Source organism: Aptenodytes forsteri, unplaced genomic scaffold (assembly GCF_000699145.1).
Source record: "Aptenodytes forsteri isolate BGI_AS27 unplaced genomic scaffold, ASM69914v1 Scaffold257, whole genome shotgun sequence".
In the NCBI taxonomy this organism is placed as follows: Eukaryota; Metazoa; Chordata; class Aves; order Sphenisciformes; family Spheniscidae; genus Aptenodytes; species Aptenodytes forsteri.
Genome location: NW_008795194.1, coordinates 4,181,396 through 4,206,611, shown reverse-complemented (window position 1 = coordinate 4,206,611; position 25,216 = coordinate 4,181,396). Strand labels below are relative to the sequence as shown.

Below are 25,216 nucleotides of genomic sequence, written 5' to 3'. Positions count from 1 at the left end.
CCTAATGATGTTTTTCTTTTTTTAGCTCTCCCTGATGCACCAGGAACTCCAGAACCTACCAATGTAACAGGAGACAGTATCACACTCACATGGACAAGACCAAAATCAGATGGCGGAAGCGAGATAAATGAGTACATTCTAGAAAGGAGAGAAAAGAAGAGCATGCGCTGGGTTAAAGTATCCAGTAAGAGGCCCATTACTGAGAACAGATACAGAGTAACTGGCCTTATTGAAGGCAATGAGTATGAATTCCATGTCATGGCTGAAAACGCTGCAGGAGTTGGACCTGCAAGTGATGTTTCAAAGCTGATTAAATGTAGAGAACCAGTCAGCCCACCAAGTGCTCCTAATGTTGTAAAGGTGACAGATACATCAAAGACTAGTGTAAGCTTAGAGTGGACTAAGCCAGTTTTTGACGGAGGCATGGAAATAATTGGGTACATCATTGAGATGTGCAAAGCTGATCTCGAAGCATGGCAGAAAGTCAATGCAGAGACTGTTCTTGCTACTAAATATACTGTTGTTGATTTGGAGGCAGGAGAACACTATAAATTCAGAGTTAGTGCTGTCAATGGTGCTGGCAAAGGAGAAAGTTGTGAAGTTCCTGCGTCAGTCCAAACCGTGGACAGGCTTTCTGCACCTGAAATTGATATTGATGCAAACTTCAAGCAGACTCATATTGTAAGAGCAGGTGCAAGCATTCGTCTATTTATTGCCTTCTCTGGAAGACCTGTTCCTACTGCTGTGTGGTCCAAAGCAGATGCTAATCTTAGCTTGCGTGCTGACATTCAAACAACTGATTCATTCAGCACATTGACTGTGGAGGAATGCAATAGAAATGATGCTGGCAAGTATGTCTTTACTGTGGAAAACAACAGTGGAAGTAAGTCTATCACATTTACTGTCAAGGTTTTAGACACGCCTGGTCCACCAGGACCTATTACATTTAAAGATGTGACTCGAGGATCTATTACTTTAATGTGGGATGCTCCTGTTCTGGATGGAGGTTCACGCATCCATCACTACATTGTGGAAAAACGGGAAGCAAGCCGTCGTAGCTGGCAAGTGGTGAGTTCAACATGCACTCGACAAATCTTTAAGGTCACTGATCTGGCAGAAGGTGTGCCGTATTACTATCGAGTGTCAGCAGAAAATGAATATGGTGTAGGTGAACCCTGTGAATTAACAGAACCAGTTGTAGCCACAGAAGAACCTGCTCCACCTAAGAGACTAGATATTGTCGATACAACCAAATCTTCTGTAGTTTTAGCTTGGCTTAAACCTGATCATGATGGTGGTAGCCGTGTTACTGGATACCTTCTTGAAATGAAACAAAAAGGATCTGACTCCTGGATTGAAGCTGGACAAACCAAACAACTTACTTTCACTGTTGAAGGCCTTGTGGAGAACACTGAATATGAGTTCCGGGTCAAGGCAAAGAATGATGCTGGCTACAGTGAGCCGAGAGAAGCTTTCTCTTCTGTTATTATTAAGGAGCCACAGATTGAACCAACAGCAGATCTCAGCGAAATAAGCAGACAGCTCATAACATGCAAGGCTGGAAGCACCTTTACTATTGATATACCAATCAGTGGGCGCCCAGCTCCAAAAGTGACATGGAAACTTGAGGAGATGAGGCTGAAGGAAACTGAGAGAGTGACCATCAAGACAACAAAAGACAGAACCATACTGACTGTAAAGGACAGTATGAGAGGTGACTCTGGTAAATACTACCTCACACTTGAAAACACTGCTGGTGTGAAAACATTTACTGTCACAGTGGTAGTCATAGGAAGGCCAGGTCCTGTCACTGGCCCAATTGAAATATCATCTGTCTCTGCTGAATCCTGTGTGTTGACCTGGAAAGAACCTGAAGATAATGGTGGCAGTGACATTACGAACTACATTGTAGAGAAACGTGAATCTGGCACAACAGCATGGCAGCTGGTAAATTCCAGTGTGAAACGTACACAGATCAAAGTCACTCATCTCACAAAATACCAGGAGTACAGTTTCCGAGTAAGTTCAGAAAACAGATTTGGTGTCAGCAAACCCCTTGAATCAAAAACAATAGTTGCTGAGCATCCATTCGGTAAGTGAAACACTTCTCAAAATTTATTCTTTTCCTCTGACTGAGGTATTTGTAAGAACTAACATTTTCCTCCCCGTCTTTTTTGTGTTTAGTCCCACCAAGCCCACCTTCAAGGCCAGAAGTCTATTCTGTGTCTGCAACTGCCATGGCCATTCGCTGGGAGGAACCCTATCATGATGGTGGCAGCAAAGTCATTGGATATTGGGTTGAAAAGAAGGAGCGCAACACCATCCTTTGGGTGAAGGAAAACAAAGTGCCATGCTGTGAATGCAACTACAAAGTCACGGGATTGGTGGAAGGCCTAGAATATCAATTCAGAACCTATGCTCTAAATGCTGCAGGTGTTAGCAAAGCTAGTGAAGCTTCCAGACCTGTAGTGGCTCAAAATCCAGTTGGTAAGTATTACTTTTAGAGTTATGTTGTTATTTAAGCTAAAATAGAATTGCATTTATCATTTTTCTGTTTTATTCCTCCAGATCCACCAGGAAGACCAGAAGTAACAGATGTCACCAGATCTACAGTGTCGCTGAGCTGGTCAGCACCCCTTTATGATGGTGGAAGCAAAATTATCGGATATATTATAGAGCGCAAACCATATAATGAATCTGGTGATGGGCGCTGGCTGAAATGCAATTATACCATTGTATCAGAAAACTTTTTTACTGTGACAGCTCTTAGTGAAGATGAAGCATATGAATTCCGTGTACTAGCAAAGAATGCTGCTGGTGTGATTAGCAAAGGATCTGAATCGACTGGTGCTGTCATTTGCAAAGATGAATACTGTAAGAAATATTCTCTTGGAACAATTAAAAAGATACATAATGTTCTATTTTTAGTACTGTCATGTCATTTGTTTTTAATCTCTTTTTCCTTATGACAGCACCACCAAAGGCTGAACTCGATGCCAGACTGCAGGGAGAAGTTGTGACCATTAGGGCTGGATCAGATCTTGTTCTTGATGCAGCCATTGGTGGGAAACCTGAACCAAAAGTCTTCTGGTCCAAAGGTGACAGGGAATTGGATCTATGTGAAAAGATATCTCTGCAATACACCAGCAAACGAGCCATTGCAATTATCAAGCTCTGTGACAGAAGTGATAGTGGAAAATATACTCTAACAGTTAAAAATGCCAGTGGGATGAAACAAATTTCTGTTCTTGTCAAAGTGCTTGGTATGTATCCCACGATTAATATTTATACTTAGTATACTAAAAAACCCACATTCTTTTAAATAAGAGTGAGATGCTTTTCCTTAGCTGCTAATAACACTATTTATTTTCATCTCTACCCAGACTCACCAGGTCCATGTGCAGGCAAAATCACTATTAGCAGAGTAACAGAAGAGAAATGTACTCTTGCATGGAACATTCCTGAGGAAGATGGAGGTGCACAAATCACTCACTATATCGTAGAAAGGCGTGAAACCAGCAGACTTCATTGGGTTATTGTTGAGGCTGAATGCCAGACTTTATCATGTGTGGTAACAAAACTTATTAAAAATAACGAATACATCTTCCGTGTGAGAGCTGTCAACAAATATGGACCAGGTGTTCCACTTGAAACAGAATCTGTGATTGCCAGGAATGCTTTCAGTGAGTGTTATTATCTTCCATTGTGCATCAGAATTTGTGGAATGTTTCTCATAGATAAACAATTTTTTAAATAATTTTTTTTTTCACCTTTTAAAATAAAACAGCTATCCCAACACAGCCCGGTGCTCCTGAAGAAGTGAGTGTCGGCAAGGAACATATCATTATTCAGTGGACAAAACCAGAATCAGATGGTGGCAGTGAGATTAAGGACTATCTTGTGGACAAACGTGAAAGGAAAAGTCTGCGCTGGACACGAGTGAACAGAGATTACACTGTTTATGATACCAGACTGAAAGTCACTGGTCTCATGGAAGGCAGCCAGTACCAGTTCCGTGTCACTGCAGTGAATGCTGCTGGGAACAGTGAGCCTAGTGAAGCTTCACAGTACATGTTATGTAAAGAACCATCATGTAAGTTGCCACATTTAAAACATATTTTAATATTTACTTATAATAATGGAGCATAAACCCGTGTTGACACTTCGACTAAGATACCCAAAACCACATATGATCTCACTGAACTAGCTAGTATTAGAATAAACCTAAAAGCCATTAATAGTTCATTTTAAATGCATTTCCTAGCATTAGCTGTTTAGAAATTGTTTTTAACTTTAAAACGTTTCCTGCACCAATGTGAAATGCATTTTCTTCTTTTTCAAAGATACTCCTGCACCACCTTCAGCTCCAAGAGTCGTGGATACTACTAAGCACAGCATAAGTTTAGCATGGTCAAAGCCCACCTATGATGGTGGTGCTGACATCTTAGGCTATGTTCTTGAAATGAAAGAAGAAGGTACTGAACAGTGGTATCGACCACATACAATGCCACATTTAAAACATATTTTAATATTTACTTATAATAATGGAGCATAAACCCGTGTTGACACTTCGACTAAGATACCCAAAACCACATATGATCTCACTGAACTAGCTAGTATTAGAATAAACCTAAAAGCCATTAATAGTTCATTTTAAATGCATTTCCTAGCATTAGCTGTTTAGAAATTGTTTTTAACTTTAAAACGTTTCCTGCACCAATGTGAAATGCATTTTCTTCTTTTTCAAAGATACTCCTGCACCACCTTCAGCTCCAAGAGTCGTGGATACTACTAAGCACAGCATAAGTTTAGCATGGTCAAAGCCCACCTATGATGGTGGTGCTGACATCTTAGGCTATGTTCTTGAAATGAAAGAAGAAGGTACTGAACAGTGGTATCGACCACATACAACTGCCACTCTGAGGAATACTGAGTTCACCGTGACTGGTCTTAAAACAACCCAGAAATACCAATTCAGAGTTGCTGCTACAAATGTGAATGGTATGAGTGAATTTAGTGAATCATCAGCAGAAATAGAACCCGTGGAAAGAATAGGTAATTTGAAGACAATGTATATTTTAAGGAATAAATATGTTTTCCTTTAGAACTACTAAAAGATTAATTAATTCCATGTTTCTTACACCCTTCATCAGAAATACCTGAGCTTGAACTTGCTGATGATCTGAAGAAGACAGTTACAGTCAGAGCTGGTGGCTCCCTGCGCCTAATGGTCTCTGTATCTGGTAGACCTGCTCCCGTAATCACATGGAGTAAGCAGGGTGTTGACCTTGTAAGTCGAGCTATTATTGATACTACTGACAGCTACACTCTGCTTATTGTGGATAAAGTTAATCGGTATGATGCTGGAAAATACGTCATTGAGGCTGAAAATCAATCAGGAAAAAAATCTGCAACTATTTCTGTAAAAGTGTACGGTAAGTACTGCTACAATTGTATATGGGCATTACATCACTCATAGTGCACATTGCTCAGGAATAAGAAAGTCATTCATTTCCAGAGGAAGTTTGCAGTTTAAATAACTTGGGAATGTTTGGGAAGTCAGAAAAACAATCTAATCCAAAGGAAAATACATAGTTTCTAAAGCTGTGCCAGTTTACAAATCAAAACCCAGCATTGTTTTTTTATGCAGAATCAGTCACTGACTAAAAGGAAAGGATCCAAAAGGAAAAAAACAAATCTTTTTTTTGTTTTAGATACACCTGGTCCACCAGCTGCAGTGAGAATTAAGGAAGTATCAAAAGATTCTGTGACACTTACGTGGGATATTCCAACCATTGACGGTGGAGCCCCAGTCAACAATTATATAATTGAGAAACGTGAAGCTTCCATGAGAGCTTACAAGACTGTCACTACCAAATGCAGCAAGACATTTTATAGAGTTACTGGACTTCTAGAAGGAGCTTTGTATTATTTCAGAGTATTACCAGAAAATATTTACGGCATTGGTGAAGCTTGTGAAACGTCTGATGCTGTACTAGTATCTGATGTCCCCATGGTACCACAAAAACTTGAAGTGATTGACACCACTAAATCAACTGTTACTCTTGCGTGGGAGAAACCACCACATGATGGTGGCAGCAGATTGACTGGCTATGTTATTGAGGCCAGCAAAGCCGGAACAGAAAGATGGTTGAAGGTAGTGACACTGAAGCCTACCGTCTACGAGCATACAATTATCTCTCTCAATGAAGGTGAACAGTACTTGTTCAGGGTCAGAGCACAGAATCAGAAGGGCGTCTCAGAACCACGAGAGATTGTCACAGCAGTGACAGTACGAGACCAAAAAGGTAGGTATCTACTGTTAAAAATAACAGGGTGAAGCTTACATCAAATGAATGTGATATTTATAAAATGGAAATTTAAAATATCAATTATTTGCTTTTCTCAGTTCTACCAACAATTGACTTCGCTGGAATACCTCAGAAGACAATTCATGTACCTGCTGGCAAGCCCATTGAGTTAACTATTCCAATTGAAGGACGACCACCTCCAGCTGCATCTTGGTTCTTTGCTGGTTCTAAACTAAAAGAATCGGAACGCATCAAAACGGAGACTGTTGCCAAAATGGCTAAATTAACAGTGCGTGAGACCACTATACATGACACTGGAGAGTATACGCTCGAACTGAAGAACACAACTGGAACAGTTACTGATACAATAAAGGTTATAATCCTTGGTAAGGATTTATGAAAATAATTGCCCATGATCTTTCTCCATCTGAACTTTGTTACATCAGCAATATGATTCCTTTTCTCCACTTTTTTTTTTGTTTTTTAATTTTCTTTTTTTTCTAGACAAACCTGGACCACCTATTGGACCTATCCGAATTGATGAAATTGATTCAAATTATGTAACCATCTCCTGGGAGCCACCTGAGCTGGATGGTGGAGCTACCCTTAGTGGCTATGTGGTAGAACAGCGCGATGCTCACCGTCCTGGATGGCTGCCAGTTTCAGAGTCAGTAACCAGGACAATGTTTAAGTTCACCAGACTTGTTGAAGGTGCAGAATACGTGTTCCGTGTGGCTGCTACAAACCGCTTTGGAATCGGATCCTACCTGCAGTCTGAAATTATAGAATGCAAGAGCAGAATCCGTAAGGCTGAATTTTTGCTTATTATCTACCTTTAAAAATAAAAATATATATTTAAATGGGCTTATATATCCACACATAGATTAGATTTTTCTAGATGTTACTAATTCCTTTCGCCAAATAAAATAGTACATTATGATGCACGGTAGTCTTGTTATCCTTCCAGAGAAAAATGCCATCTATAAATCTATATAGGTATTATAGATGCACTGCACAGAACCCGGATAGTAAACTTGGATTTTCTGCTCAGGTCTACCATTAGCCTTAAAAATTGCTTTACCCCAATTACAAAAACAGGAGTATTTCACTGACCTAGTTTGTAAAGTACTTTGATATCTGCTGATAAAAAGAGTTTGATAGGACATTGATATTACATTGTCATTCACAATATATTGCATATTACTAATGTGTAGAATCATTTGACGCTTTCTTCACTAATTCTGTGTTATGTTTTTACAGGTATTCCTGGTCCTCCTGGCACTCCAGAAGTGTTTGATATCTCTCGGGATGGCATGACATTAACTTGGTATCCTCCGGAAGATGATGGTGACTCACAGATTACTGGTTATATTGTGGAACGCAAAGAAGTTAGAGCAGATAGATGGATCCGTGTAAATAAAGTTCCAGTCACTATGACTCGTTACCGTTCCACTGGGTTGGTTGAAGGATTAGAATATGAACACCGAGTCACAGCAATCAATGCCAGAGGCACTGGGAAACCCAGCCGTCCTTCCAAGTCTGCTGTTGCCAGAGATCCAATTGGTAAGTAATTTCCTACAAAGATTAAGCACATCATGGCAGACGGGAATTATACCAGTAAAATTTACTCTTTTTTCTAATTTGGAAATTTATCTGGGTGTATTAACAAATGAGATTCTGACTGGAGAAAACCAAGAAAATATTAGTGAAAATCTTTCATTCTAAGTTTTCCTGTGTAAATCCTATAGACTTAATACAGATCATATGTTGCAAGTTAGCATTTGTTACATCTTTTAAATATTCATAAAAAAAGATCCCACCCCCGCATCTGATCTTCTCTTCCAGCTCCTCCAGGTAAACCTCAGAATCCAAGAGTCACTGATACTACAAGAACATCTGTCTCCCTGGCTTGGAGTCCACCAGAAGATGAAGGTGGTTCTAAAGTTACTGGCTACTTAATTGAGATGCAGAAGGTTGATCAATTTGAATGGACCAAATGCAATACCACGCCAACCAAGATTCGTGAATACACCTTGACACATCTCCCCCAGGGTGCAGAGTACAGATTCCGTGTGCTAGCCTGTAATGCTGGTGGGCCAGGAGAACCTGCTGAAGTGCCAGGAACAGTCAAAATAACAGAAATGCTTGGTAAGACACTTCAATTCTTAACTCTTATTATAAGTTGTCCTAAAAAAGTACTTGCCTAAAGCAGATATGATGTCATCTGTAAAACAGACATAGCATGACATGTTAATTTTGTTTACAGAATATCCTGACTACGAACTTGATGAAAAATACCAGGAAGGTCTCATGGTGAGACAAGGTGGAGTTATCAGGCTTACAATACCCATTAAGGGTAAGCCCATCCCAATATGCAAATGGACAAAAGAAGGACATGACATCAGCAAGAGGGCCATGATTGCGACTTCTGACACTCACACAGAACTTGTGATTAAAGATGCAGAAAGAGAAGATTCAGGAACCTATGATTTGGCACTTGAAAACAAGTGTGGCAAAAAAGCTGTGTATATTAAAGTCAGAGTGATTGGCATTCCAAATCCACCAGAAGGGCCACTTGAGTATGATGATATACAAGCTCGTTCTGTCAGAGTAAGCTGGAGGCCTCCTACAGATGATGGTGGTGCAGATATCCTAGGTTATATTGTTGAGAGACGAGAAGTACCAAAGACTGCCTGGTACACTGTTGACTCTAGAGTGAAAGGGACATCACTAGTGGTAAAAGGGCTCAAAGAAAACGTGGAATATCACTTCCGTGTTTCTGCTGAAAATCATTTCGGTATTAGCAAATCTCTCAAATCTGAAGAACCAGCAGTACCAAAGACACCTCTAAGTAAGTTTTCCTTTAGATTTTTTTTTTTTTTTTTTATAAAATAATTTTTAGTTACTACATTATGGTTCTAAAAGTGCAGTAGTATATACAAATGTTTTAATGCTACATCACTATTATTTCTATTATTTTTGTTATTATAATTATTAACAGATCCTCCAGAGCCTCCAAACAACCCACCTGAAGTGCTCGATGCTACAAAGAGTTCTGTCAACTTGTCCTGGTCCAGACCTAAAGATGATGGCGGTTCTCGTGTAACTGGCTACTACATTGAACGTAAAGAGACATCTACAGAAAAATGGGTCCGGCATAATAAGACACAGATTACCACTACAATGTACACAGTAACGGGACTTGTTCCAGATGCTGAATATCAATTCCGTATCATTGCTCAAAATGACATTGGTGAAAGTGAAGCAAGTCCTGCTTCTGAACCAGTTGTATGCAAGGATCCATTCGGTAAGAAAATGTTTGCATTAACAGATCTTCTGAAAAGCAACTTAGTGCCATTTAGAGAGGAATTTATTTTCTGTATATATTTTAATTTTCAGACAAACCAAGCCAACCTGGAGAAATTGAGATCACTTCTATATTTAAGGACAGCATTACATTAGAATGGGAACGACCCGAAAGTGATGGTGGCAAAGAGATCCTTGGTTATTGGGTTGAATATCGCCAGTCTGGCGAAAGCACCTGGAAAAAATGCAATAAAGAACGCATCAAGGACAGGCAGTTTACAGTAGGAGGTTTACTAGAAGCTACAGAATATGAGTTCCGTGTTTTTGCAGAAAATCAGACTGGCCTCAGCAGACCTCGGAGGACTGCTATGGCAGTGAAAACTAAATTAACATGTAAGCAAAAATATATTGTCATATTTGCTGTGATAGTGTTGTGATTTGCTGTGTCATAAACCACAGTGCTGCACTTAACATGCTGCCTATTTGTTTTACATGTTATTTGCCACATGACTGTCCTAAAGCACAGTCTTTCAAGTATAAGAGGCACAAGTATAAATGAAAATTAATTTCCAGTAAGATAGTAATAGAGGAAAATTTCATAGTAATCTTCATTATTTTTTAATTTTCTTTGTCGTAGCTGGAGAAGCACCTGCCATAAAAAGAGAAATGCAGGATGTTACAACTAAACTGGGTGAAGCAGCTCAGCTGACATGCCAGATTGTTGGGAGACCTTTGCCTGATATTAAATGGTACCGCTTCGGCAAAGAACTGGTGCAAAGCCGAAAATACAAAATGTCATCTGATGGACGCAACCATACACTGACAGTAATAACAGACGAACAGGAGGATGAAGGTCTCTACACTTGTATGGCTACCAATGATGTCGGAGAAATTGAAACTAGTGGCAAGCTATTACTGCAGGCTCCTCCTCAGTTCCATCCTGGCTTCCCTTTGAAAGAGAAATACTATGCAGGTGCAGGTGGCACCCTCCGCCTTCACGTTGTGTACATTGGCCGACCAGTACCAGCAATAACTTGGTTCCACAGCAACAAACCTTTGAGAGGGTCAGAAACAGTTACTATTGAGAACACAGAGCATTATACTCATCTTGCTATTAAGAACGTCCAGCACAAGACTCATGCTGGGAAGTACAAAGTGCAACTCAGTAACACATTTGGAACGGTTGACACTGTACTTAATGTGGAAATACAAGGTAATTAATTTTATTTTCAGTATTTTTGTGGAATACTTTCTCAAATATTTACTGGCAAAAGAACTAAAAATATCGTGCTTTTTCTTTTACAGATAAGCCAGATAAACCGGTAGGGCCGATTCTTATAGAGTCTATACTGAAGAATTCTGTGGTGATAAGCTGGAAACCACCAGAGGATGATGGAGGTGCTATGATAACCAACTACATCATAGAGAAACGTGAAGCCAAGGAAGGAGCAGAATGGCAACTTGTATCTTCAAGCATTTCAGGCACAACCTGTAGAATTGTTAACCTAACTGAAAATGCAGGCTATTATTTCCGTGTTTCTGCTCAGAATACATATGGCATTAGCGAAGCGCTGGAGGTTTCATCAATTGTTGTTATGAAGCCTCCATTTGGTAAGTGGACACCAAAATTTCAATTTCTGTATATGCCTGTAATTACTAAGGTAAGCTCACTTCAGTTTTCAAACCTTTTTATTTTTTACAGAAAAACCAGGACAACCTGGTCAGCCAGTAGCAAGTGCTGTCACAAAGGATTCTTGTGTTGTCTCATGGAAGCCACCTGCAAGTGATGGCGGTGCAAAGATTAGAACTTATTATCTCGAGAAGCGTGAGAAAAAACAAAACAAGTGGATTTCTGTAACAACAGATGAAATTCGTGAAACCGTCTATTCTGTGAAAGATCTTATTGAAGGTCTTGAATACGAGTTCCGTGTAAAATGTGAAAATCTTGGTGGTGAAAGTGAGTGGAGTGAGGTATCACAACCAGTCATTCCAAAATCTGATGTACCAATTCAAGCTCCACATTTCAAGGAAGAACTAAGGAATCTGAATGTGAAATTTCAAGCTAATGCCACATTTGTCTGCAAAGTCACTGGTCATCCTAAACCAATTGTTAAGTGGTACAGACAGGGCAAAGAAATCATGCCAGATGGTGAAAAGATCAAGATACAGGAATTCAAGGGTGGCTATCACCAGCTGGTCATCACAAATGTAACGGATGATGATGCCACAGTATATCAAGTTAGAGCTACCAACCAAGGAGGATCTGTGTCTGGCACTGCCTCTTTGGACGTTGAAGGTGAATGAAGGGTCTTGATTCCTAAGACAAATTCTTCTTAAGCTTTGAATATTTAGACTATTGGTGCTCTTCTCATGTGCTTTTGGTCATGTGTTGTTTTTTCTTCCTCTTTCTATTCCAGTTCCTGCAAAGATTCACTTGCCCAAAAACCTGGAAGGCATGGGAGCTGTTCATGCCCTCCGCGGGGAAGTAGTGAGCATCAAGATTCCATTCAGCGGCAAGCCTCATCCCGTGATCACATGGCAGAAGGGACAAGACCTCATCGATACTAATGGACACTACCAAGTCATTGTTACGCGATCATTCACATCTCTCGTTTTCCCAAATGGCGTTGACAGAAAAGATGCAGGTTTTTACATTGTTTGTGCCAAAAACAGATTTGGAATCGATCAAAAAACAGTTGAATTAGATGTGGCTGATGTACCTGATCCACCAAGAGGTCTGAAGGTAACTGACATTTCAAGGGATTCAGTCAACTTAACCTGGAATGAACCAGCTACTGATGGTGGAAGCAGAATCATAAACTACATTATTGAGAAACGTGCTACAACAGCAGAGCGATGGATTCGTGTTGCACAAGCTCGTGAGACACGATACACAGTGGTGAACCTATTTGGCAAGACCACCTACCAGTTCCGTGTAATTGCAGAAAACAAGTTTGGCCAAAGCCAGCCTTCTGAACCTACTGATCCAATTATAACAAAGGAAGATAAGACCAGAGTAATGAACTATGATGAAGAAGTTGATGAGGCCAGAGAAGTCACCACAGTCAAAGCAGCTCACTGTTCTACAAAGGAACTCTATGACAAATACATGATTGCAGAAGAGCTTGGACGTGGGCAGTTTGGCATTGCACACCGCTGTGTTGAGGCAGTTTCAAAAAAGACTTATCTGGCCAAGTTTGTCAAAGTAAAGGGTGCTGACCAAGTTTTGGTAAAGAAAGAAATTTCCATTCTAAACATTGCTAGGCACCGAAATATCCTGTATCTTCATGAATCATTTGAGAGCCTAGAAGAATTGGTCATGATCTTTGAATTCATTTCTGGAGTTGACATCTTTGAAAGAATCAGTACAGCTTCATTTGAACTGAATGAAAGAGAAATAGTAAGTTACGTACGCCAGGTCTGCAATGCACTAGAATTTTTACATCGCCACAGCATCGGACATTTTGATATTAAACCAGACAATATTATTTACTTCACAAGAAGAAGCTCTGTAGTTAAAATTGTTGAATTTGGTCAAGCCAGACAATTGAAGCCTGGAGACAGCTTTAGACTCCAGTTCACTTCTCCTGAATATTATGCGCCTGAAGTACATCATCATGATTTGGTCAGCACAGCTACTGATATGTGGTCAGTTGGTGCTCTAACATATATACTTCTCAGTGGCATTAATCCTTTCATTGCTGAAACAAACCAACAAGTTATTGAAAATATTCTAAATGCTGAATACAACTTTGATGATGAAGCATTCAAAGACATAAGCATTGAGGCCATGGACTTCATTGATCGCCTACTAGTAAAGGAAAGAAAAGCTCGGATGACAGCTGCTGAAGCACTTAACCATGTGTGGCTAAAACAGCAGACAGAAAAGACCAGCACTAAAGTCATCAAGACCTTGAGGCACCGGCGTTACTACCAAACTCTAGTAAAGAAGGAGTGGAACACAGTTGTGTCAGTAGCCCGCATTTCCTGTGGAGGCGCAATTAGATCTCAGAAAGGTGTAACGGTGGCTAAAGTTAAAGTTGCGCCAATAGACATTGGTCCCATTGCTGGGCAGATAAAGCATACTGTTACAGAAGAAGGAGGGCATGCTAAATACGTATGTAGGATTGAAAACTATGATCAGTCCACACAAGTCACATGGTACTTTGGTATGAGGCAATTAGAAAGCAATGAGAAATATGAAATCAAATACGAAGAAGGTGTGGCAACCATGTATGTCAAAGATGTTTCTAAATCCGATGATGGTACCTACAGATGCAAGGTAGTAAATGACTATGGTGAAGACAGCTCTTATGCAGAACTTTTTGTTAAAGGTGTGAGAGAAATTGCTGAGCACTACAGATGCAGAACTATTAGGAAAGTGAAACGACGGGTTGATACTATGAGACTATTAGAGCGTCCACCAGAATTTACTCTGCCTTTGTATAACCGCACTGCATACGTTGGAGAAAACATCAGATTCGGAGTAACTATAACAGTTCACCCGGAACCTCGCTTAACATGGTTCAAATCAGGCCACAAAATCAAACCTGGCGATGATGATAAGAAGTATACTTTTGAATCAGACAAGGGTCTTTATCAACTCGTCATCAATAATGTCACTGAGGAGGATGATGCTGAATACAGCATTGTGGCACGCAATAAATATGGTGAAGACAGCTGTAAAGCTAAGCTGACCGTGATTCCGCATCCACCTCCAGCAGATGCCACACTAAGGCCGATGTTTAAAAGACTGCTGGCAAATGCTGAATGTCAAGAAGGCCAAAATGTCAGTTTTGAGATCAGGGTATCTGGTGTACCAAAACCAACACTGAAATGGGAGAAAGATGGTCAGCCTCTATCCTTTGGTCCTAACTTTGATATAATTCATGAAGGTTTAGACTATTATGTTTTGCATATCAGAGATACTTTACCAGAAGACAGTGGTTATTACAGAGTTACTGCTACAAACAGTGCTGGATCTACAAGCTGTCAGGCTTATCTAAAAGTTGAACGCTTGAAATATGTCAAGCGTGAGTACAAGACTGAAGAAGAGCGGGAGAAACACGTACAGAGGCAAATTGACAAGACCTTACGAATGGCAGAAATCCTTTCTGGGGCTGAAGCTGTTCCACTGACACAAACTGCACAAGAGGCTCTCAGAGAAGCTGCTATTTTATATAAGCCAGCTGTTAGCACTAAGACTGTCAAAGGTGAATATGAAATTAAGAAAGAAGAAAAGAAGGAAGAAAGAAGACTCCGTATGCCATATGAGGTCCCAGAGCCTCGCAAACATGTGCACACTACTCTTGAGGAAGATCAGAACATTAAACACTTTGTACCCCTGTCAGACATGAAGTGGTACAAGAGGCTGCGAGACCAGTACGAAATGCCAGGAAAACTTGAGAGAACAGTTCAGAAACGCCAGAAACGCATACGTCTTTCCAGGTGGGAGCAATTCTACGTGATGCCACTGCCACGCATTTCTGATCAGTATAAGCCTAAATGGCGCATACCAAAGCTAACACAAGATGATCTTGAAATTGTGAGACCAGCACGTCGGCGTACCCCATCTCCAGACTATGAATATTACTACAGACCAAGGCGGCGATCACTTGGTGACTTGTCTGATGAAGAATTACTCCTGCCTATCGATGACTATTTAGCCATGAAGAGAACTGAAGAGGAAAGACTGCGCCTTGAAGAAGAACTGGAGTTAGGCTTTTCTGCTTCCCCACCAAGTAGAAGCCCCCCCCGCTTTGAACTGTCTGCCCTTCGGTATTCTACTGCAGGAACACAGGTCAGTTCAGAGGAAGAAAGAAAAAGAGAGCTGAGGTATTCACGCTATCACATCCCAACTAAAGCTGAGACCAGTGCAAGCTATGCAGAGCTTCGTCAACGCCATGACAGGGCTGCCTACAGACCACCTAAACAAAAGCAAAGAATAATGGATGAAAGAGAGGATGAAGAATTGCTCCGTCCTGTTGGCACCGCTCAACGACTTTCTGAATACAGGAGTGAGCTCGAATATATGGCAGAGGAGGAAAAGAGTAGACTCAGGAGAAGGAGGGAAAGAGAAATAACTGAGATGACATCAGAAGAAGAAATAGAAATGGTGCAACACGTTCACAGGGAATTTTCACCTCCCTCTAGATTACTAAGGCGAAGAAGATCTCTTTCTCCAACTTACATTGAGTTAATGCGTCCTGTATCTGAATTAATTCGACCCCGCTCACGGCCTCCTGAAGAAAGTGAGAGAAGATCCCCAACACCAGAGAGAACTCGACCACGCTCACCTAGCCCAGTTTCTAGTGAAAGATCAATCTCCCGGTTTGAGAGGATGGCAAGATTTGATATATTTTCTAGATACGAGTCCATGAAATCTGCTTTGAAAACTCAGAAAGCTATGGAAAGGAAATACGAAGTTCTGACTCAGCAGCCTTTCACCCTTGACCATGCTCCTCGCATTACCCTGAGAATGCGCTCACACCGGGTACCATGTGGCCATAATACCAGGTTCATTCTAAATGTCCAGTCAAAACCAACTGCTGAAGTGAAGTGGTACCATAATGGTATTGAGCTCCACGAGAGCAGTAAGATACATTTTACTAATACCAGCGGTGTATTAACTCTGGAGATTCTCGACTGCCACATTGATGATAGTGGAACATACCGGGCTGTATGCACAAACTACAAAGGGGAATGCTCTGATTACGCAACACTAGATGTTACTGGAGGAGATTACACTACATACTCTTCCCAGCGGAGAGATGAAGAAGTACCAAGGTCAGTTTTACCTGACTTGACAAAAACAGAGGCATATGCAGTCTCCTCATTTAAGAAAGCATCTGCTACAGAAGCAAGTTCCTCAGTAAGAGAGGTCAAATCAGAAATGTCAGCAACAAGGGAATCACTTTTATCATATGAACACTATGCTGCTTCTGAAGAAAAAATCACTGCAGCTGAAGAAAAATCATTGGAAGAACGAACTGTACACAAGGCATTTAAAAGCACTCTACCGGCAACAATCCTTACAAAACCACGGTCAATCACAGTTTCTGAAGGGGAGACTGCAAGATTTTCCTGTGACGTTGATGGTGAACCAGCACCAACAATAACATGGTTCCGTGCAGGTCAGCCCATTGTTTCTTCCAGGCGCTTCCAAGTAACACGAACACAGTACAAGTCTACCTTTGAAATTTCTTTGGTCCAGATGTCAGATGAAGGAAGTTACTCTGTTGTGGTGCAAAACTCTGAAGGAAGACAGGAAGCGCATTTTACTTTGACCATTCAAAGAACAAAAATTCCCGAAAAAACAATTACATCACCTCCAACAATCAAATCTCCCGAGCCTCGTGTAAAGTCTCCAGAGCCAGTTAAGTCTCCTAAACGAGTGAAATCTCCTGAACCCATCAGCAGCCCCCCAAAAGCAAAGTCACCACCTGGAGACAAAACAGTACCAGCAGAGAAAGTACAATTACCAACTGCTTCTCCACCAAAGATAAAACAGCATCTGAAAGCAGAAACTCTTGGAGATAAGGTAAAGTTATCCTGCGCAGTTGAAAGCAGCGTTTTAAGTGTCAGAGAAGTGGCTTGGTATAAGGATGGCAAAAAACTGAAAGAAGATCATCATTTCAAGTTTCATTATGCAGCAGATGGCACCTATGAACTCAAAATCCATGAGCTCATGGAATCTGATAAAGGAGAATACACCTGTGAAATTATTGGGGAAGGAGGCGTTTCAAAAACTAACTTCCAGTTTACTGGCCAAGTATTTAAAAATATCCACTCCCAGGTAAGAGGTATATCTGAAACTCATAAATCAGTTCAGAAAGAAGATGAGGTGCTTACAGTTTCTACTCAGAAGAAATCAGCAGTGGCAACTGAAGAAAAAGCAGCAGTTCAAGAAGTCATTAAAAAGTCAGTTGTTACTGAAGATGTCAAACAATTGAAAGCAGAAATTAAAGCTTCTTCAACTAAAATGACAGTGTCCAAAGGGCAGAAAGTGACCTTGAAAGCCAGTATTCCTGGTGCCTCTGAAGTAAAATGGGTGCTGAATGGAATGGAGCTGAGAAATTCAGATGATTACAGATATGGTGTTTCTGGAAGTGATCACACACTAACTATCAAAAAGGCTAGTAATACAGATGAAGGTATACTCACCTGTGAGGGTAAAACTGATGAAGGCATTATTAAGTGCCAGTATGTTCTGACCTTTTCTAAAGAGTGCTCCAATGAACCAGCATTTATCGTGCAGCCTAAGTCTCAAAATGTCAATGAAGGACAAGATGTATTGTTCACCTGTGAAGTTTCTGGCGATCCTTCTCCCGAAATTGAGTGGTTTAAGAATAATCAACCTGTAAGTATTTATTTATTTATTTACTTGAAAAACTAGAATTATTCATAAAACCGATCTTAATGAAACCATTTTTTTTCCCCTCCTCAGATTGCCGTTTCATCACACATCAGAGTAACACGCTCTAAAAACATATATTCTCTTGAGATTCGAAATGCAGCAGTGAGTGACACAGGAAAATACACAGTCAAAGCAAAAAATTACCATGGGCAGTGCTCTGCTACAGCATCTTTGACTGTACTCCGTAAGTTTGTTCTCTGGGTCTTGCGTTCAGACTAATCACAACTTTTTGCTGTGGTGTGTCTACTAAAATGACTTATGATAAAAGCTACTGGTAATGTTAATTTAGGTATTTTAACAAGTTCCTATTTCTTTTGTATATTATATATACAGAACTAAAACAGCATTAGAAATCTTCGTAAGACCCACAGAGAAGCACGCAGATGCTCTATTACATCAATATATGCATGTTAGAAGGAATGCTCATAGCCTTCTGTTAAGACAACTGTGTTAAGACCTTGGTGCTAGCAATTACTTTTTCCTCATTTACTAATGGCATCTGTTCCAATAAAACAAAGTAATTCCACAGTTAAAAATTTTTATGGTAACTTAGCCATAACTGAACTGTGTTTAGTATTTTATTGGCTGTACTATATCCCAGTTCCTAGCATCAAGGGGTTGCTATGATTTGCTTGTATGACTGTGCTTGGGTTTAAAGGAAAGCTACAGTGATTGAGCTTTTCTGTTGCCTTTTATAGCTACAGAACAATGCAGTGAAATACAGATTTTCCTATACCATGCTTCTAAGAACTTGAAAATGTTTCACAACTTCTACAAACATGAACTGAACGCACACAATTTCTCATGTCTAATTCTAGTAATGGTTCTAATAGGAAATGCTGTGTGATGACCTGTTTCTTAAGCAAGTTTTTCCTTCAAGCTCATACGTACTAGCAACAGTTCTGTTTCCTACTTGTTTCATTTATAAATTACTGTTTGTGATTTGGACATCTTGTATCAAGTGATTGTAAATAATTTTATACTCCACTGCAGTTTTCCGTTGAAAGCAAACTATGCTGTCTCTTAATTTCTGTAAAATTAACCACATAGAACTGCATGACTTCGTTCGTTAATGTGACGTTATTGGTTTTTCCTTCTATGTTTGCGATGCTCCCCAGCTCTAATTGAAGAACCTCCAAAAGAGGTAGTATTGAAGACAAGTGGCGACGCAAGCATGCACGAAAGTTTTTCTTCTCAGTCCTTTCAAATGGCTTCTTCTAAACAAGAGGCTTCATTCAGCAGTTTCAGCAGTAGCAGCATGACTGAAATGAAATTTGCAAGCATGTCTGCCAAAAGCATGTCTTCCATGAAAGAATCCTTTGTAGAGATGAGCTCCAGCAGTACTATGGGGAAATCTAGTATGGCTCAACTGGAGAGTTCAACTAGTAAAATGCTTAAATCAGGTCTGAGAGGTGAGCAATACAATTACTGGTAGAGTTAGCGCTTCAAATATCCTGAAGTAGTCCTCAGAGTAAGCCTGCTGCATGGCTTAGTGGAAACAGACTAACTTGGTATTTCTTCTCCTGTTTTGTAAAGGAGTACCACCCAAAATCGAAGCTCTCCCATCCGATATCAGCATTGATGAAGGAAAAGTTCTCACACTATCTTGTGCCTTTTCGGGCGAACCTGCTCCTGAAATAACATGGTACTGCAGAGGGAGAAAAATTACCAGTCAGGACCAGCAAGGCAGATTCCACATTGAAACCAGTGAAGATCTAACCACCCTGATCATCATGGATGTCCAGAAGAACGACGGTGGACTTTATACCCTGAATTTAGGAAATGAATTTGGTACTGATTCTGCCACTGTGAATATTAATATTCGATCAATTTAGAGAGCTTGATCTGTATTATTTACACTTGTCTTTTTACAAGTGATTCATATATGGACTGAAATATGATCTGTAATAGTGGAAACAGACTAACTTGGTATTTCTTCTCCTGTTTTGTAAAGGAGTACCACCCAAAATCGAAGCTCTCCCATCCGATATCAGCATTGATGAAGGAAAAGTTCTCACACTATCTTGTGCCTTTTCGGGCGAACCTGCTCCTGAAATAACATGGTACTGCAGAGGGAGAAAAATTACCAGTCAGGACCAGCAAGGCAGATTCCACATTGAAACCAGTGAAGATCTAACCACCCTGATCATCATGGATGTCCAGAAGAACGACGGTGGACTTTATACCCTGAATTTAGGAAATGAATTTGGTACTGATTCTGCCACTGTGAATATTAATATTCGATCAATTTAGAGAGCTTGATCTGTATTATTTACACTTGTCTTTTTACAAGTGATTCATATATGGACTGAAATATCTGATCTGTAAATATAAAAAAAATATTTTTGTACCTACCTGAATGAGACAGAGTCCAGAGCTATACATTATGACTTATAGTCATTATTGACCTAAGAATTTGAAACACTTTTTTCACTGACATGTACATACTGTATATAGCCGAAGTTAACGGTTATGAAGTTTTGTACCATTTATTTTATGACATTTTGAAATGTAACTTTTGGAACTAACAGTTGGTAGGAGAAAGTTTCCTAGCAAACGACTACCCTGCTCAACATTTAACTAATTTTTGCGCCTCAACTCATTGTTGATGTCTAAGAATGCCTCAACAGGTAGAGAGGCTCCCTGTTGAAGATCACCTACACCTAAGAGATGATACTGTGCATAGTATTTCATACATGCACGAATATTTATGTTGAATCAGAAATGTAAGGCATTGGTGATGTTTGCAATTACCCTCCTGTAAGCATTGCTTTAATGTTTTACATTGGATCTGATTATGTCATAATTTCCATACCTGACTGACAATTTTTGGACAAAGTGCAAGCGGCCAGCACTTTGTTCACCCACTGTCTGAGTACTGTTTCTGACATATTGACTGCCTGAATAGCTTTAAAAAAGTAACATCACCTGGCCATCCCCTTAATCAATGAAGCTATTTAGGTACTCAAGTGCAGCAGCAGTACCCCCTCTCGGAGGTTCGTAGGGTGCAGTGATTGAGTTTGTGTAGTAGTATTAGACATCCAGTAGTCACTTCCGGGCAACTAAGCAATGAACCACAGTTTGAAAGGAAACTGTTGTTACAACATCAAATACCGCCCCGCACTTCAATTTGCTTTAGTTCTCCTAATGTAGTAATAAATCTTGTTAGCTGTTGAACCTCCTTGAGATAGAATTGTTCATTTGAAATAAAGCATGCTTTCTGCACCATAAAATCTGCGACTCCTTGTTATTTATTTATTATGCTGTTTTTACAGTTCCTGTACTACATTACAGAAAAAGAGTTGCTGAAAGACTAGGTAGAAATGCAATTCTCCAATGTAAACAAGGTAGCTAACTGTTGGAAATCCAGCCATCTATCAGAAACAGCCTGGCCACCAGAAAGTCAGCCTTAAAAAAAGTCAGACTTAAAAAAAGAAGTTTTCTTCATAGGTTCTTCATTGACAATGGATAAATTCTAGCATATGCCTAAGCATTATGCTGTTCTTATTATCCCTCCGTTAAGTGAATTTCCAGGCCTTCCACTACACCCCATATGGATCAATTGCTAATCTCTCTTCTTTATAGTGGTTAAAAAACTGCCTCCAGAAAACCTGGCTATTGCCTCCTTTTTTTGGCAGCTGCAACTAGTATAGACTAGTTGACCCTAATTGCCTGGATCTACAAGTTCTCGCCTCCCATGGGTGATTAAGGGCCCATGCCTCACCAGTTCTTCATCCCTCAAGTCAGCTGACATATCTATAGGAGCAAAGCCTGTCTTTACATTCCTGGGGGCGGAATCACAAATCCCATGCAGGCAGGTCACAATTTTGGTTATCTACGGGAAAAGAGTATCAAGGTCAAAGGAACAACTGTGCTTCTAGAATTCACTCTGGTCAGTAGGAAAAGCTTAAGAGTAAATATACTCACAGCAACGCAACACTGCTTCAGGAGCTGTAAAATTCTCTTAAGTGAAGCACGAGCATTACTTAGCAACACTATGCATCACTATGACTCCCAGCATACTACTACTACTACTACAAAAAAGCTCAAGTTCATCAGAAGTACTAAAGCAGGTAGCATGTTTAAAAACCTATTCCAACAAGACTCACTACAGAAGCAGAGTTGGTTTTTTTTTATTTCCTATAAACCTATATACTGTCAACCACTAGCTATCCAAATGATGCAGGAAAGCTAATAAGTGGGGGTGAAACAAGGACTAAAGTAAAAATAAGGATTTCAGAAGAGCTAAGTTTTGGGTCAGGACAAGATCCGGACTTTTTCAAGTGATGGAACCAGGAACATTTAGAAACAATCATAAAGATGAAAGAGTTTAAGAGTGCATGGTATTTCTTCCTTAGGGACTAAAGTAAAAAAGAATAATAAAAATGAGGTAGAAAAGGCCATTTATTTTAATCTTTAAAGCATTCAAAGAAAAACTCAAGAAAGCTTCTCATTCTAATTCCATTAGATGTTTAAAAAAACCCAACAAACTCAATACAAGACACAAAAATACAAAGGTACAGCCTTGTTTAACCAACAACTAATTTGTGTACACAGACACATAATAAAATTAACACTAAAAATGCACTAGTCAGTCGTCTCAGCAGAAAGTAATAGTGACAGACAGCATCTGCAGATTTAAGCATGGACTCTTCTTCACAAATGCTACTGGAAACTCAGTCTTCCATGGCCTCTACCGAGTCTAGACATATTTACTTGATCAAGAGGAAAGCACACTGGTGTGGCAGTGTAAGCAAGTTCATTCTGCCTGTACCTCTCCGGCCCAACTCTGTACAGTACTTAAGCAAGCACACCTAACTGCAAGCAGATGAGTCATTCGCATGCCTGAAAACAGGATTTAAAGTACTTACAGGCTTTGCTGAAGCACAGCTTTAATAGGCAACGTTACATGCCAAACTGCTGAGCCGGTGTTTTTTTCCACAAAACTGCTAAGCGAACACTAATATAGAGTGACACTGATAAAGTCACAACCTAAAGCATCAAGTTTCACAGAACACATCCCTAAACAGTAACATTTTTCAAGACAATAGATTAAGCAGTGTCTGGATAAAAAATAAACATAAAAAGAGCAATGAACTTCTCAAATTATTTGCTTATTATATTCAGGTCGAATATTGGGAGTTTTAACTGTACAAGCTGACATTTGCTCTCTTTAAAGGTAAAATCTATTGCACTACAGGACCAAGTTCAGAAAAATATCCTACCACTGATATGTGTGTGAAGGCATTTGGACTTCATGTTTCCTGGGTCCTGATGCATAAGGAAAAACTTTTTAGCAAAGCTCTGTGAGCTGTTGTGTAAATTCTACTATAGGGCTATACATTCTCTACTAACATTTTACATTTGGCAGCCTGAGAAAAATAACTGTGATGGTGGATAGCCATAACAACACTAAGAGATTCATTTTACCACTAGCAGACAAGAAACCCTAGTTTTAACATTGCATTTCAATTTTTACCATCGTCTCCAGTTTCAACAACTTTTCCCTTCAAGGGGAGAAAATTACAGAATCAGGACACAAAAACCTCACATCTCTGATAAAATATTAAAACTAAATCTTCTCTAGTTGGGTTTTTTTTTTTTTCCTTTCCCCTTTTTTGAAGATGATAATGTTCTAGAGCTCGGATTTAAAAAAAAAAAATCATATACTTAACGTCTATTAAAAAAACCAAAGCGTAACAGTCAAAAATAAATCATTCAGTCATTCCCACACTGGAACATGCCATAGTACTAACAGCAGCGGTACAAAGGAGAAAGGATGACAGAGGAAAATAAGGTACTCTGACATGTCAGAAAATGACGGCCAGTGTGTAGAAAAATAAGAGTCAGACCCATGTAGGTTAATTACAACCTGCTTCTGCCACTGTAACCCAAACTTTGTGGAAAATGCCAAGGCAGCCTATGGAGTGCACCGAGAATGGGAAGATACCGAAGTAGCCAAAGCAATATTTATCACAAGAGAATATGAAACACAGGGAAAAGGAGGAGACACTCTTAAATCTTGTCCCTCGACAGGATTTGAAGTATTACCCTTTGACATCTATAATTGACAGTCTTGGAGATGCCTGTTTACCCTTCCCTTTGAAAAAGCTGAAGGAAGCCTGTCTTTTTTTTTTTTTTTTAAACACACCCGTAAAATACAGTTATGCTCTCATCTTTAGCCTTCTCTCCCATATGCATGCTGGTTAGAACAGTCAGGATACAGCTATGGGAGTACCTATGTATATTGGTGCATAAATAGCCACAATGATAGTATCCTACCATGAAGAAGGCAGCACCAGACAGCAGAGCTGGGAAACAGCCTGACTACTTTCTTACAGTGCTCACTTGCCAAACAACATTCTGGATTGTTCATCCAGACTTAACAAATAACAAAATGCTAAGTAAATTAAATTCCTAAATGACACCTTCTAATCACTACTGTACACACACAGTTGGAAAAGCAGAGGTAAAGCGTTTCTTTTAGCATGTTTTAAAGTGCAGGCCATTATTCTATCTTCTAGCAAGGTCATTCATGTTAGTTTGTAAGACATACTTTGCAAAATAGTGAAGCGCTGGTCCTCCTGCTGTATGGGCAGAGGAATGCCTACGTTCCCAATCAGTTCACTGCTTAAGTTAGCTGCTAAGGGGCCAAGTCCTTCCAAGACAGTGGCAATTCTAAGGATGTACATACACAGTTACAGTCATGTGGGGAGCTTTAGAAGTTAAATAAATATCTGTATGGTCCTTTGGTCTTCAATGTTAAACAGCAGAGATTTTCAGGATCGCAACTGTGGATTTGGGCACCCAGGTTCTACATAAATCCCCTTTAAGCAGTAACATTCTCTTCTAGATCTGGATCTGAAACTCTTCGGTTTAGCCTTCAAAGTAGTCAGTAAAGAAATGCCCATAATAGGCAGGTTTCACATTAACTCTTTTAAAGCAGGATAATGAGGAACATCTGAAAAAAATAGTTAGTTTTCAGACACTGACATTTCCTTCATTCAGGTATTATACCCCTTTAAAAAGTTATTAACTTAGACCAGCAGGAACAACAGCTACACTACAACATTTAAACTGATGGTGGCATAACAAGCAAAACTCAAATTTATAGTTTGTGAAAATAACCTTAACACAAATAGCTGTGATTTCAGTTTTTAAATAAATTAAATACTTTTTTTTT

At 39.8% G+C, this 25,216-nt stretch overlaps 1 protein-coding gene across 1 annotated transcript in view; it reads left to right on the top strand.

Moving 5' to 3' along the window:
* TTN (titin) overlaps positions 1-21,264 on the top strand; it is a 257,627-nt gene extending 236,363 nt beyond the window's left edge. Inside the window, exons 282-305 of the mRNA XM_019471879.1 lie at positions 26-2,092; positions 2,185-2,487; positions 2,569-2,874; positions 2,973-3,263; positions 3,384-3,683; positions 3,788-4,093; positions 4,750-5,055; positions 5,154-5,435; positions 5,715-6,308; positions 6,410-6,697; positions 6,816-7,115; positions 7,572-7,874; positions 8,157-8,459; positions 8,578-9,162; positions 9,313-9,618; positions 9,711-10,010; positions 10,255-10,830; positions 10,923-11,228; positions 11,320-11,913; positions 12,035-17,976; positions 18,064-18,217; positions 19,152-19,445; positions 19,570-19,928; positions 20,347-21,264. Coding sequence (XP_019327424.1) covers positions 26-2,092; positions 2,185-2,487; positions 2,569-2,874; positions 2,973-3,263; positions 3,384-3,683; positions 3,788-4,093; positions 4,750-5,055; positions 5,154-5,435; positions 5,715-6,308; positions 6,410-6,697; positions 6,816-7,115; positions 7,572-7,874; positions 8,157-8,459; positions 8,578-9,162; positions 9,313-9,618; positions 9,711-10,010; positions 10,255-10,830; positions 10,923-11,228; positions 11,320-11,913; positions 12,035-17,976; positions 18,064-18,217; positions 19,152-19,445; positions 19,570-19,868 — 15,305 coding nt within the window. The 3' untranslated portion in view covers positions 19,869-19,928; positions 20,347-21,264. The remainder of the gene's footprint in view (positions 1-25; positions 2,093-2,184; positions 2,488-2,568; positions 2,875-2,972; positions 3,264-3,383; positions 3,684-3,787; positions 4,094-4,749; positions 5,056-5,153; positions 5,436-5,714; positions 6,309-6,409; positions 6,698-6,815; positions 7,116-7,571; positions 7,875-8,156; positions 8,460-8,577; positions 9,163-9,312; positions 9,619-9,710; positions 10,011-10,254; positions 10,831-10,922; positions 11,229-11,319; positions 11,914-12,034; positions 17,977-18,063; positions 18,218-19,151; positions 19,446-19,569; positions 19,929-20,346) is intronic.
* The last annotated feature ends 3,952 nt before the right edge of the window (positions 21,265-25,216 follow it).